At 49.2% G+C, this 15,374-nt stretch overlaps 1 protein-coding gene across 5 annotated transcripts in view; it reads left to right on the top strand.

Moving 5' to 3' along the window:
* GALE (UDP-galactose-4-epimerase) overlaps positions 1-15,374 on the top strand; it is a 136,114-nt gene that overhangs the window by 56,972 nt on the left and 63,768 nt on the right. For all 5 annotated transcript variants that reach the window (XM_078680812.1, XM_078680814.1, XM_078680816.1 and 2 more), the window contains 2 exons: positions 7,405-7,527; positions 7,887-8,002. In XM_078680812.1, coding sequence (XP_078536938.1) covers positions 7,407-7,527; positions 7,887-8,002 — 237 coding nt within the window. In that variant the 5' untranslated portion in view covers positions 7,405-7,406. The remainder of the gene's footprint in view (positions 1-7,404; positions 7,528-7,886; positions 8,003-15,374) is intronic.

The following is a 15,374-nucleotide window of genomic DNA, read 5'->3' as shown; positions in this document are numbered from 1 at the left end:
TGCTGCCTTAAAAAGAAGCACCTCCCACTCCGAGCTACAAACAGTGTCCAGCGTGCCCAGTAAAGCTGTCAGCCGGGCTAATCCTATGGGCTTTCTCTTATCCTTATGATGGCCCTGAATACGGCGCCATCCCCTCAAAGCGTTACGTATCATAAAGGTATTAGTGGGATCCCGGAAGCCCCTAGCTTGAGCGAAGAATGACACCGCTGCCCTATGTCTGTTTGCCGCTGCCACCGAGCGCCCCTCCTTATGCATCCATTCTAAATAGGCTGCAAAGCCATCCTCCTGTGCCCAAAGCACTTCCCATTGTTGCCCCAAAAAAGAACAATAAGACAAAAACGCCCCTTCGTAAGCCGTCTTGGTCCTGGGGGCTAGGCTAGCGACCACGAGGTCCTGTAATCTGGGGCACCAATCTGCCAAAGTACTGCTGGGAAGTGCGCTAGCGAGGGGTCTGCTGTAGGAAGATGCTCCCCGAAAACCTGCATTTTGAAGCGAGAGAGGGAGTCAGCTGCATTGTTCAGAACACCTGGGACATGTTTGGCCTTAAAAATGACATTCAATTTAAGGCACTGCAAAACAATTTCTTTGATCAGACGAAGTATGAAAGGACACCGTGCCCCCTTCTGGTTGATACATTCCACCACCGTCATGTTGTCTGACCAAAACACCACTGATTGATTACATAGGTGTTCGGGCCAGACCATCAGTGCCACCCATATTGGGAAGAGTTCCAGGAAGCCAATATTGGTGTTCAGACCCCATGTTCGCCATACCTCCGGCCACTGTTGAGCGACCCACCTGTTCCCTAGGATGGCGCCAAAGCCCACACTCCCGGCCGCATCCGTCCACAGGCCCAACTCTGCTGATGTTGTCAGCGGGCCGGGCCAGACCACCCTGCCGTTAAAATCCTCCAGGAATGCCATCCATATGAGCATATCCTGGCGAATTTCAACCGATAGCCGAGTGCGGTGGTGCTTCTCCCTCAGCCCCTTCATTGCCTGGCAAATGGAGCGAGAGAAAGGGCGAGCCATGGGGATGATCCTCAGTGCGAAGTTCAATTGCCCTACCACCTCCTGTAATTGCTGGAGGGTGACCTTATCCTTCCGTAAGCATAAGCGTAGTGCCGTTTTGAATTTGTCCACCTTATCCCTAGGCAATCTAAAACATCCTTCCACTGAATCAATCTCAATGCCGAGGAATTCTAAGCAGGTAGTCGGGCCCACAGTCTTCCCGGGCGCAAGCGGGACACCAAAAGCCCGCATGAGCACGCAAAATTCCTGCAATGCTAGTGCACACTCCCGAGATCCCGCTGTACCCAGGAAGAGGAAATCATCTAAATAATGCATGACCCGCTGATGGCCCGTCACTTGTCTCATGGCCCATTCAAGAAAAGAGCTAAACATCTCGAAGTAAGCGCAAGATATAGAACAACCCATGGGCATGCATTTGTCCATGTAGAACATATCCCCAAAGGTGAAGCCTAAGAGATGCTGATCCGCTGGATGGACCGGGAGGAGGCGAAAGGCTGATTCTATGTCTGATTTCGCCATCAACGCCCCGGGTCCCGTGGCCTGTAATAAGTTAACAGCCTGATCAAAAGAGGCGTATTTAACACTACAGATACCCTCGTCAATGGCATCATTCAGTGACGTCCCCCTAGGTGCTGACAGGTTGTGGATCAATCTGAATTGCCCTTTCTCTTTTTTGGGGACAACTCCTAATGGGGAACACACAAAATTGGGTACTGGCACTTCATTAAAAGGGCCAGCTATCCTGCCTAACGATAGCTCCTTGTCAATTTTGGCGGCCACCACAGCCGGATTGTGCTTGACTGACAATTGGTTTCTACAGTGCGCGCTGCCTGTGTATCCCGCTGCCGGGATCCTAAAGCCTTTAGAAAAACCTTCTTGGAGTAGGGTGGCCGATGTGTGGTCCGGGTATCTGTTCAACCATGGAATCATTGCCACCACATCCACTGGAGTGGGGGGGCCTAACCTGTTTGTCTTATAGTGGCTTTCCCCTACCCCTCTGACCTGTGTTACCCTGCTTGGACCTACAGGCAGTTTCTGGATGAGAGGGGTGACCACAGGAGGAACATGCATGTCTAAACTTACACGCGGCCCTTGTGCAGGTGCGCCTATTAAAATCCCAACACACTTCTTTTTTGTCTGGCCCACTGGTCCTAAACTTCCCAGGCACCTCACTCGTTTGGGGGGGCCGAAAGGGCTGTTGAGGTCTAGCAGAGAACACCTTGACTGAACCGGAGAACTGAGGGGGGGGTGCAGTATCCGAGAACTGTTTATGCCAAGACATGGAGTCCACCGTGTCCCATGCCAATGTTCTATTAAATTCCAGTGCCTTCCTGAAATTGACATCATACCCTTTCCATGCCTCCCCAGAATACTGTTCACTCCATCCCACAATCCTGCTCGAGTAGCATGCCAATGGTGCCTGTAAATCTGGAGGTCGCTCAGCTTTAATAGCAGTGAATACAGCCCAAGCTTTCATCCAGTTGTTGAGAGTTTCCTCAACCCTAAATCTAGCACACTGCACCCTCCATTCGCTTGGGAGCATCCACTCTTTCAGTGTTTTCGCCTGCTCCATTTCCCTATTATCCAACAACAAAGAATAGATATAAACGTATTTGTCTGCCCAAATCATCTCCTTCACAGCTAACGACACATGCTGAGCCAAATTCTCACTCCTGGAAGGTAAAACACCGTCCCCCAAGAGTGGCAATGCCACTTCCTTACCAAGTGCGGGCACCGGGGGCGGCTGCCCATTAGCTCCGTCCAGTTGAGGAAGACTTGGACCTGCAAGGGGAGAAGATACTGGCAATGCAACACTGTCGGCGACCGCTGCCGATTTGATTTTTTCTACAAACCTCGCCGCCTCTGCTGCATGGTCTGCAGAATTTCGGGAAAGCTCCCCCTTTTTGGAGCCATGGCATCAAGGCCGTTATCTGGGACAACAGTTCAGGTGGCATTGAATCTAAATTCCCACCCGGGACAACAGGTACCACTGGGGTTATGCCCGGTGGTACCGGCGCAGCAGGCAAGGCGGGTGCCGGGTGTGGCGAGCCCGTACCCGGGATTGTGGGCACCGGTGGGGGAGCAGACCCAGCGTCTACTGGTTGACCTACAGGCACCGGCGCCACGGGGGCAAGGGGTGTAGGCATAGGTATATGCGGGGGTGGGACGACCGCCGGCGGCACAGCAGGTACCGGCTCTACTGACCCTGGGGTGGGGGCAGCATACTTGGGTCTCTTGGACTTAGACTTCCTAGGTGGGGTGACAAATTCCCCCCTTGGCACTGGTGCCACCTTCCGGCGGATAGGCCTGCCCGATGGGCCCGGGGCATCACCATGCCTCTCATTCAACCGTGCTTCCAGCTCATCTACTTTCCCTAGCTGCTGCTTAATTTCACTCATCTCACGCATCATGGCCCGCATCATAGCCTCCATGTTGGACCCACTTTTTCCACCCCCGGACCTGGCATGATACCACCCCAAACAACCGCAGCCTACTCTCTTAATATCACAACAGGTCAACTATGTGTACCTTTTTGATGGAGGGTCACCAGGGGGCTTTCAGCACCATGCAACGGCGACCGCAACACTAGCGGCTTGTCCGCTTATGTAAGGGGGTGAGTAAACCTAATGTAGACCCACCCAGCGGCCACCTGGAGCAATGAATGCTAGCCCCCCGTACCCCTCTTACCGACCGGTCCCGTGCACTCGCCGGTGGTGATGATCTGCGGTCACGGCCCTCACCACGTCGTGTGCCCTGTCTGCGAGTGAAATGTGCCAATAATGTAGTTAAGGTTGCCTGGAATTGAAAAACAAGAATTAATACGTGTAATAAAGCAGGAAAGCGTTTTAGAAAACCCGACCTCAATAGAGGGGACCGTTGAGCCTTCTCTGTTAACCACACAGTTGCTGTGGGGCACTAGTAAAACCTTATATCAGCGACCTCGAAAATGACACTTGTGGAATAGGCGGTATAATTCTGCGCAAAGGCTTGCACTTATTCTCCTGTGTTGCGCAGCCTCCTACGCTTTTGTGACACTATTTGAACCAGTCGCTTAATAATTCATACCACACAGCAATTATATCAGCACAATTCACAATATCCCTCCTAAACAAGACCAGGCAAATACTGCACCTGCAACTGCACTGTACTGCACACTTTGTGTAATGATATGAACAACCAATCACTCAGTTACTAACATCCCCCATTTTTTCTACAATAAACACTTTGTTTCCAATCATGAACCTCAATTACTTATTAATAAATGTCGTGCAGCCGTGGAGATCGTATCTTCTTAACAATTGTGCAATATTCACATAGGGTCTCCCATCCAGGTGCTACCCTGGTGGACCCTGCTTTACTTCGTTTAGGCGCGAGTGAGAATGCGCGAGACTGCGCGCCCAAACAATTGCCTAATCAAAATAAAACACAGCTTTCTCTCGCTACACGTAATGCCACAGAATGCGGGAATGCGCGTGAATGCGCGCCAAATAATTAAGGAAGCAAGCAAGTTCTTTGTTATACTGGTTTTCCAACACGAAGGGCAACAGAATGCGACGGCAATTGCCCGCTCGCGATCCCCCTTTACCAACCGGCGCGCTTGTGAAGTCAGCGCCTCGATACCTGCTACCCCCCGTCCCCACACGATACCTTACAGGCCTCTACCACGGGCCGCACCACGCTTCCTCGGCCGCTCCCGGCGCCTGCGGCGTGGATCCTCACCCGCTTCAGCAACCCGCTTCAGCAACCCGCGAAGCGATGTTCCTCGTCTCGTCCCCCGCTCCACCACGCTAAAGAGAAGCGAAAATAATTAAACACCGACAAAGACGTTCTCCGCCCGAATGACGAGGCTGGCCCAACGCGGCGGCTCTGGAGATCAGTGCTCGACAATCCCGCTCTGCTCCACGCTCTTCACCGCACACCTGAAAAATAAACGAGAGAAATCACTAAAACAAAGAAGCCCCGAGCGCGGGGCACACCGTTCAGCGAGGGAGCGTCCAGGGACAAGGGGGTCTCCTGGGCGCTCCCCACCTCTTTATTCCCGAGGGGCCAGGCGGCCCCTCCTATAGCCCGCCCCCCCTGACCCGGACCTTCTACCTTGGATCCGGGTCAGGGAGGCCGCCGGCCAATCGGCGGTGAGTCGCGCCCCCCAGGGCACGCCCCCACCGCCGAGTGACAACAATGGGGAAAGGGGGGGCGACGGTCGCCGCGCCGCCATGCGTGCGGGGGGCCGAGGGCCCCCCCTTTTCACACTGCCTACAGCGTGCACTGGCCGCAGGCTTACGCCGCGCAACCATGGCGCGCAACCTCAACTGTCCACAGTCGCATTCTCTGCAGCATGTGCATGTGCTGTGTGGGCTGACGTCTAATGCCACCTTCAGTCGTTGCGTTCCAAATGCTCGTGTCACCTGCTGCAGCGTGTACTGTGCATCCCGCAGTCTCGCGCCAGCTGTAGTGTGTGCTGCCTGCTGCCTCTCCCTGTCTGCATTGTGTTGTGTGACTAAGTCTTACCCCACTTTCCGCTTGTACTGTCCACAGTCCAGGGCTCGAGTCGAGGGTAGACGCCATCGATCCACTATTTTCAGAGACGCCGTCTACCCTGCTCCAAAGCTGGCTACTTTCAGTAGAATGCCACGTCCTTTGCTACTTAGCGCAGAATTCACAGAAATATGCTTAACTCGCCCCAGTGTAATCTCACCAGGACACTTTCAGCAGTGCCTGCACGTTGTCTGCTTTGATCTGAACATCAATGTACTGACTGGGAAAGGGGTTTTAGATTCCAACATCGTCCGTAGCAAATGCCATAGTGAAGGGGTCATTAGGCCTCTTGGTGTATACTGGCTGGGAGCTATGTGGGGTTGTGGGGCTCACACCTATATGCAATGGAGGGGAAACAAAGGCTCACATGTTATCACTTCACAGATGCTTAAGAGAGAAATGCTTTTGACTTTGTCCAGGCCTTGTATGTAAGAGATATATAAACATTTTAAGAATGTCAAATGTGTTGGTCTCCCCAAGTTTTTAAGGAAATAAAAATGTAAATACCACTATTTCGTTTTATTTCTGTTAGAGCTCTTTAGCGTTAGTCATCCCAATGCAGGGTGTCCGAGCGCTTTACATTAGACATCCAGATTATACATTGACAATAAATCGTATGTGTGTACATCAATATTACGGATGTGTTGCATAATGCAGTGAGGGTTACAAGGTGTAGGAGTCACATGTCCTTCATACCTCACCGTGCTATGTTAGAAGGATTACAATTTATGACCTGCAAATAAAAGGATCTCTGTCTTAAAAGCAGTACCCCACTTACCCATTTACATAAATCTAAAATCTCTCACCTGCATGTTACATAATGTGGTTTGCAGGAGACATATTAACCGTCTATGCTACTTTGATTCAAACTAGGACTAGACAAAACACAGATCTATCATGGAAAAGAGTCGTCCTCCAGAGCTTTTTACCAGTATTATTATTCCCTGAGATTTAGCTGGCACGCAAAGATCTCAGCAGCAGGTTCCGTAACCCTATAAGATATTTTAAAACACAGACATTGCAACTAATTAAGCAGAGCTGATTTACTGCCACGTTTCTCCTTGTTGCCAGTTTCTTTGTGACAGGGTTTATAAAAAGTAGATGTATAAGTCCCTATAACTGCAGCATGTGCTCCATGTCTCATAGTCCCACAGTCTCAATAGCTGCAGTATCGCCTCGTCTTCAGCATACGTTGGGCAGACTGTGGTCTCACACCGTCTGCAGCATGTGTTCTGCAGCCCACCGGCTCTCACTTTCCGCACTGCAGTATATGTAGTGCCATTCACACTCTGCTTACTGTCCACTCATTTCAGCCTGTGCTGTGTGGTCAGTAGTCTAACACAATCGCCTATCTGTACAGGGCAGGGTGGGCTTAGTAGTACCCATCCTCAGGGCGTCTGTAGTGCATCTTTAGGGCCTTCAGTTTCACACAGTCTAGTTTCCGAAAACTCAGGGTTGATTGAGGCTACCAACATCTTTAACCCGTTTCCCCTTACCTTCTGAAATTTATTTTGTTTTGGTAAACTGTTGGCACACGAGGACCTACTCTTCATCACCTCATGTTTCCTTCCCCTGGTTGATGGGCACATGCAGGAGGCTCCTCACACAGTTACATATGAGTGTTGATATGAACATGTGAGTGTCGTGTTTGTTGACCTGTAAGCATCTTGTATGAAAAGCCAAGCACAGGTTTTATCATCGCTTGTTACCCAAATGTATAATGCACTGTAAAACTTAAATATTGGAAACCGCCTCCTTGCTCACGTTGTATCACTCTCCTGTTGACCTTGACCCACAGCCTGTCTAAATTTGCTACTCTTTTTTTTTGTGTGTGTAGACATGGCAAAGAAGGTTCTTGTTGCCGGAGGAGCGGGATACATTGGAAGCCATTGTGTCCTGGAATTGCTGCAGATTGGCTACCACCCAGTGGTCATCGACAACTTTCATAATGCCATTCAGGGTAAGAAAAAGTAGTCCCCCATCCTAAAATGTGCCATCTACTGCTCCTTGGCCATGTGAAGGTCCAAGGCCAAGAGAAGCGGGCTTGGAGGGTGGGATCTTGTTTTGGCTGGGAGATTGAGAGTTTTGGGGAGGAAAGCCTGGCACACTCGGGAGGAGAGGGGGAAAAAGTCACAGAGAGTTGAGGAAAGTTTTCTGTTTTGGAAGAAGACACTTCAGGCACCTAATAATGCAGAGCCCGTGGAGAGTCAGGATAGGATGTGATGTTTGGCACAGGACTCCTGTGAAAGGGTAGTTGGGTCTGGCCCTTTATGTGGTGGGCCCGCTTGTTTTGTATCTGAACCTGTGTTCTTATTGCAGGAGAAGGTGGGGTTCCTGAGAGCCTACGGCGAGTGGAGGAGATTGTGGGGAAGAAGATTGATTTTGAGCAGGTGGATGTCCTCGATGCTGCAGCCTTGGACAGACTCTTCCACAAGGTGACTGAGGACACTGGTAATATTGTGCTCCATGGATGGGCGTGTACTCCTGCTCTGTGCAAGCCGAGAACACAGAGAAGAGTACATATTTACTGGGCACAAAAAAGGCAAACTTTGCCTCGGGTCCCTTTTAGACCGTCTCTGCTCTAGGCATGCCATCTTCATGCCAGTGCATCTGTTTACTTTCTTTTTGAGTCTGGCAGCCTTTCCTATTGTCTCTGCACTTGGTATCCCTTCGTTGTGAGTCTGAGGCCATTTGGTGTATCTTTGTGTTCACTGCCACTGGTATCTATCAGGTGAGTTTTCCTTATGTCTGACCATGGAGCCCTCCATCCTGAGGAACTTGCCTCGTATGGCCAATTGTCTTATCTACGCCCCTTCACGTCATGGCTTTCCCTTTTTCAGGTGTCTCCACTAGAGAAGGGTGTTCCAGCATTCAAGTTAGGGCGAGCAAGCATTGTACTGTGCTGTTCAGGTTTGGGTGAGTAAGCACTAGAGCAGAAGGTTGTAGTGTTCCACTGTGGGGTCCAGAGGGTGGGTGTTCCATTATTCCAATGTGTTTGGGCAATAGAGTTAGGCGGTGCAGTATTCTGTTATCAGAGGGCATTCAAGCTGAATTGTCCTGTGTTCTAGAATAAGAGCGGATTACAACAAAGTGCTGCAGTTTGCCCCAGTGAGGAGATCGAGAGAGGACTCATAAGCACTTGAGCAAGGTGCTGCAGGAGTGCAGTTTATGCACGAGGATTAGGGCAGGGTTCTGCAGGAGTTTATTGTTGATGAGTGCGGATTATGGCAGGGGCTGCAGTATTCCACTGGGAGTGATTCAGGATAAGCATGGTTGCTGCACTATTCCAGTGTGAGAGAGGATTGGAGCAGAGTGCTGCAGTATTTCAGTGTGGGAGAGTGAGTATTAGAGCAGGGTGCTGTAGTACTACTGAGGTATGAAAGACGGGGGGGGGGTCTTCTCCATAAGGGACCAGGTGGGACATAACCAATTTATCAAGAAAAAATTACCTGGTCTCCACTTTTAGTTGCTGCTATTTATTTAGGCAGACTCCAATGTCTAGTCCATCTGTTCCTAGGCATGCGGGAATTTGATCGCAAGTATTTACAACATACTATGATCCATTTACGACATTCATATGTGTAAGCGTGACACAAAAAAAACAATTTACAATAATTGACAATATTCATAAGCACAACACAATACATGAATATGTGGATCAACAACTACAAATAATATCAAACACATGAATTACTACGACAACATTACACCAGCATCTCTTATTAAACCAATCCTAAAATCTGCTGATTTATGCCTTAATGAATTCCAGTGTGTGTGAATGAGGAATAGAGCAGGGTGCTGCAGTATTCCAGTGTGTGAGTGAGGAATAGAGCAGGGTGCTGCAGTATTCCAGTGTGTGAGTGAGGAATAGAGCAGGGTGCTGCAGTATTCCAGTGTGTGAATGAGGAATAGAGCAGGGTGCTGCAGTATTCCAGTGTGTGAGTGAGGAATAGAGCAGGGTGCTGCAGTATTCCAGTGTGTGAGTGAGGAATAGAGCAGGGTGCTGCAGTATTCCAGTGTGTGAATGAGGAATAGAGCAGGGTGCTGTAGTATTCCAGTGTGTGAATGAGAAATAGAGCAGGGTGCTGTAGTATTCCAGTGTGTGAATGAGGAATAGAGCAGGATGCTGCAGTATTCCAGTGTGTGAATGAGGAATAGAGCAGGGTGCTGCAGTATTCCAGTGTGTGAGTGAGGAATAGAGCAGGGTGCTGCAGTATTCCAGTGTGTGAGTGAGAAATAGAGCAGGGTGCTGTAGTATTCCAGTGTGTGAATGAGGAATAGAGCAGGATGCTGCAGTATTCCAGTGTGTGAATGAGGAATAGAGCAGGGTGCTGCAGTATTCCAGTGTGTGAGTGAGGAATAGAGCAGGGTGCTGCAGTATTCCAGTGTGTGAGTGAGGAATAGAGCAGGGTGCTGCAGTATTCCAGTGTGTGAATGAGGAATAGAGCAGGGTGCTGTAGTATTCCAGTGTGTGAATGAGGAATAGAGCAGGGTGCTGCAGTATTCCAGTGTGTGAATGAGGAATAGAGCAGGGTGCTGCAGTATTCCAGTGTGTGAATGAGGAATAGAGCAGGGTGCTGCAGTATTCCAGTGTGTGAATGAGGAATAGAGCAGGATGCTGCAGTATTCCAATGTGTGGATGAGGAATAGAGCAGGGTGCTGCAGTATTCCAGTGTGTGAGTGAGGAATAGAGCAGGGTGCTGCAGTATTCCAGTGTGTGAGTGAGGAATAGAGCAGGGTGCTGCAGAATTCCAGTATGTGAATGAGGAATAGAGCAGGGTGCTGTAGTATTCCAGTGTGCGAATGAGAAATAGAGCAGGGTGCTGCAGTATTCCAGTGTGTGAATGAGGAATAGAGCAGGGTGCTGTAGTATTCCAGTGTGTGAATGAGGAATAGAGCAGGGTGCTGCAGTATTCCAGTGTGTGAATGAGGAATAGAGCAGGGTGCTGCAGTATTCCAGTGTGTGAATGAGGAATAGAGCAGGGTGCTGCAGTATTCCAGTGTGTGAATGAGGAATAGAGCAGGATGCTGCAGTATTCCAATGTGTGGATGAGGAATAGAGCAGGGTGCTGCAGTATTCCAGTGTGTGAATGAGGAATAGAGCAGGGTGCTGCAGTATTCCAGTGTGTGAATGAGGAATAGAGCAGGGTGCTGCAGTATTCCAGTGTGTGAATGAGGAATAGAGCAGGATGCTGCAGTATTCCAGTGTGTGAATGAGGAATAGAGCAGGGTGCTGCAGTATTCTAGTGTGTGAATGAGGAATAGAGCAGGGTGCTGCAGTATTCCAATGTGTGAATGAGGAATAGAGCAGGATGCTGCAGTATTCCAGTGTGTGAATGAGGAATAGAGCAGGGTGCTGCAGTATTCCAGTGTGTGAATAAGGAATAGAGCAGGGTGCTGCAGTATTCCAGTGTGTGGAGGGTGCTGCAGTATTCCAGTGTGTGGATGAGGAATAGAGCAGGGTGCTGCAGTATTCCGGTGTGTGAATGAGGAATAGAGCAGGGTGCTGCAGTATTCCAGTGCGTGGATGAGGAATAGAGCAGGATGCTGCGGTATTCCAGTGTGTGAATGAGGAATAGAGCAGGGTGCTGCGGTATTCCAGTGTGTGGATGAGGAATAGAGCAGGATGCTGCGGTATTCCAGTGTGTGAATGAGGATTAGAGCAGGGTGCTGCGGTATTCCAGTGTGTGAATGAGGAATAGAGCAGGGTGCTGCGGTATTCCAGTGTGTGAATGAGGAATAGAGCAGGGTGCTGCCGTATTCCAGTGTGTGAATGAGGATTAGAGCAGGGTGCTGCAGTATTCCAGTGTGTGAATGAGGATTAGAGCAGGGTGCTGCAGTATTCCAGTGTGTGAATGAGGAATAGAGCGGGGTGCTGCAGTATTCCAGTGTGTGAATGAGGATTAGAGCGGGGTGCTGCAGTATTCCAGTGTGTGAATGAGGATTAGAGCAGGGTGCTGCGGTATTCCAGTGTGTGAATGAGGAATAGAGCAGGGTGCTGCAGTATTCCAGTGTGTGAATGAGGAATAGAGCAGGGTGCTGCAGTATTCCAGTGTGTGAATGAGGAATAGAGCAGGGTGCTGCAGTATTCCAGTGTGTGAATGAGGAATAGAGCAGGGTGCTGCAGTATTCCAGTGTGTGGATGAGGAATAGAGCAGGGTGCTGCAGTATTCCAGTGTGTGGATGAGGAATAGAGCAGGGTGCTGCGGTATTCCAGTGTGTGGATGAGGAATAGAGCAGGATGCTGCGGTATTCCAGTGTGTGAATGAGGATTAGAGCAGGGTGCTGCGGTATTCCAGTGTGTGAATGAGGAATAGAGCAGGGTGCTGCGGTATTCCAGTGTGTGAATGAGGAATAGAGCAGGGTGCTGCCGTATTCCAGTGTGTGAATGAGGATTAGAGCAGGGTGCTGCAGTATTCCAGTGTGTGAATGAGGATTAGAGCAGGGTGCTGCAGTATTCCAGTGTGTGAATGAGGAATAGAGCAGGGTGCTGCAGTATTCCAGTGTGTGAATGAGGAATAGAGCAGGGTGCTGCAGTATTCCAGTGTGTGAATGAGGAATAGAGCAGGGTGCTGCAGTATTCCAGTGTGTGAATGAGGAATAGAGCAGGGTGCTGCAGTATTCCAGTGAGTGGATGAGGAATAGAGCAGGGTGCTGCAGTATTCCAGTGTGTGAATGAGGATTAGAGCAGGGTGCTGCAGTATTCCAGTGTTTGAATGAGGAATAGAGCAGGGTGCTGCAGTATTCCAGTGTGTGAATGAGGAATAGAGCAGGGTGCTGCAGTATTCCAGTGTGTGGATGAGGAATAGAGCAGGGTGCTACAGTATTCCAGTGTGTGGATGAGGAATAGAGCAGGATGCTGCAGTATTCCAGTGTGTGAATGAGGATTAGAGCAGGGTGCTGCAGTATTCCAGTGTGTGAATGAGGAATAGTGCAGGGTGCTGCAGTATTCCAGTGTGTGAATGAGGAATAGAGCAGGGTGCTGCAGTATTCCAGTGTGTGAATGAGGAATAGAGCAGGGTGATGCAGTGTTCCAGTGTGTGAAAGAGGAATAGAGCAGGGTGCTGCAGTATTCCAGTGTGTGAATGAGGAATAGAGAAGGGTGCTGCAGTATTCCAGTGTGTGAATGAGGAATAGAGCAGGGTGCTGCAGTATTCCAGTGTGTGGATGAGGAATAGAGCAGGGTGCTGCAGTATTCCAGTGTGTGAATGAGGATTAGAGCAGGGTGCTGCAGTATTCCAGTGTGTGAATGAGGAATAGAGCAGGGTGCTGCAGTATTCCAGTGTGTGAATGAGGAATAGAGCAGGGTGCTGCAGTATTCCAGTGTGTGAATGAGGAATAGAGCAGGGTGCTGCAGTATTCCAGTGTGTGAATGAGGAATAGAGCAGGGTGCTGCAGTATTCCAGTGTGTGAATGAGGAATAGAGCAGGATGCTGCAGTATTCCAGTGTGTGAATGAGGATTAGAGCAGGGTGCTGCAGTATTCCAGTGTGTGAATGAGGATTAGAGCAGGGTGCTGCAGCATTCCAGTGTGTGAATGAGGAATAGAGCAGGGTGCTGCAGTATTCCAGTGTGTGAATGAGGAATAGAGCAGGGTGCTGCAGTATTCCAGTGTGTGAATGAGGAATAGAGCAGGGTGCTGCAGTATTCCAGTGTGTGAATGAGGAATAGAGCAGGGTGCTGCAGTATTCCAGTGTGTGAATGAGGAATAGAGCAGGGTGCTGCAGTATTCCAGTGTGTGAATGAGGAATAGAGCAGGGTGCTGCAGTATTCTAGTGTGTGAATGAGGAATAGAGCAGGGTGCTGCAGTATTTCAGTGTGTGAATGAGGAATAGAGCAGGGTGCTGCAGTATTCCAATGTGTGGATGAGGAATAGAGCAGGGTGCTGCAGTATTCCAGTGTGTGAAAGAGGATTAGAGCAGGGTGCTGCAGTATTCCAGTGTGTGAATGAGGAATAGAGCAGGGTGCTGCAGTATTCCAGTGTGTGAAAGAGGATTAGAGCAGGGTGCTGCAGTATTCCAGTGTGTGAATGAGGAATAGAGCAGGGTGCTGCAGTATTCCAATGTGTGGATGAGGAATAGAGCAGGGTGCTGCAGTATTCCAGTGTGTGAATGAGGAATAGAGCAGGATGCTGCAGTATTCCAGTGTGTGAATGAGGAATAGAGCAGGGTGCTGTAGTATTCCAGTGTGTGAATGAGGAATAGAGCAGGGTGCTGCAGTATTCCAGTGTGTGAATGAGGAATAGAGCAGGGTGCTGCAGTATTCCAGTGTGTGAATGAGGAATAGAGCAGGGTGCTGCAGTATTCCAGTGTGTGAAAGAGGATTAGAGCAGGGTGCTGCAGTATTTCACTGTGGGAGAGTGAGCATTAGAGCAAGGTCCTGTAGTATTACTGAAGGCATCAAGTGAGGATTAGAGCAGAGTGTTGCATAATTTTAGTCTGGGTGTCTGTGCACTAGAAAGAATATTTGGCTGTGCTTCAGCGTTTGCAAACTATTTCTTGGCTGGTGTGCTACCACACTACTGTGTGGGTGAGCAGGCTGTAGGCGTACTAGAGTATGCTGCTGCTTTGTTCTAATACTGTTGTGGCTGCTAGATCAGGATGCTGAGTGTTTGATGTAAATGGACTAAGCAGCAAGGTTTGGAGTGTTCAGGTGAACACTGTGCTAGAGCAGAATGCCTACATGTACCGGTAGAGAGGAGTTAATACTAGCAGTGGGTTCCGCGTTGTACCAAGTGGGCGTGCTGTGTTCTGGATTTTTCTTTATAAAGCAACTGTCAATACTATGGTGGCGCTTTTGCGCCCGGGATTGAATGAGCAACCACTTCACTACATGGTAAAAAGGGCAAGAGTTGACTGTGGTAATTGAACCATTTTGTTTTTCTAGAATTCGACTGGTAGGAATGAATAGAACTGACAATTAGCCCATCTCTGGCTGAATCTACGAGAGAGGGAGGCTTACATGCAGTACAATGTCAGGCTCTTAGAGCAGCGTAGAGCCAGAACTTACTTTTATGAGAAAGGCAGACCACATTTATGAATTGGTTCAAATGCTGCACAACAGGCTTTATTTTAAATTGATTCTTTATCTGCAACTAGGTTTGTAAGATGTGTGGGTCTTCGTATTCCAGTGGAATAGAATCCATGTCACTTCATTGCACGTTCTAAATCAGATATTGGATGAGGCCAAGAGAAGACATGTTCACATAGTTAAGACGAGACGTAATCCAGGTCAACACTACCTGTTTTGTACCCTGGATATTCAAAAAGTTTAAGATCTTTTCATGATTTGCTGAAGGGACAACCTTGCATTGACTATGCTTGAAGTGTGCGGGGGCCATTGTAATGGGAGCATCCATGGTTACTCCCAAGTTGTTGACATTGCCAACTGGGTTGATGGATGACTCCGTTCTGGACGCCATACTTACATGTGCTAAATACACCCAGGATGATTGGGAATGGGGGGCTCCAGACCACCTCAACTGGTTTGAAAGTTTCATCTTCAACCAGTTTTGTGTTATCTGAGCATCAACAGCCGGTAAACGATTTAAGATGTTTTTTTTCTCTGACCATGGAAGGAAGAAATCTGAAAGGAAGCTGCGTTTCATTGGCATATTTAAAGTATTGGATTTTCAAGGGGTGCATCGGTTTACTAGAAACCTACAAGGCGGAGACACAGCTTATTGTTTTGTGTTTTGGGACCCCACAATTGAAATGAATGAGATGGCAATGATGAGGACAGAGAAACAACCTGAAAACAGTCGGTCATATCCACTGTAGGGCCGAGCCGTAAATTTGTCACGAGTCCA

The sequence above is a fragment of the Lissotriton helveticus genome, chromosome 3_1, assembly GCF_964261635.1.
Source record: "Lissotriton helveticus chromosome 3_1, aLisHel1.1, whole genome shotgun sequence".
Lineage (NCBI taxonomy): Eukaryota > Metazoa > Chordata > Amphibia > Caudata > Salamandridae > Lissotriton > Lissotriton helveticus.
Note: the sequence above shows the minus strand (reverse complement) of the source record. Positions and strands in the feature narration are given on the sequence as shown.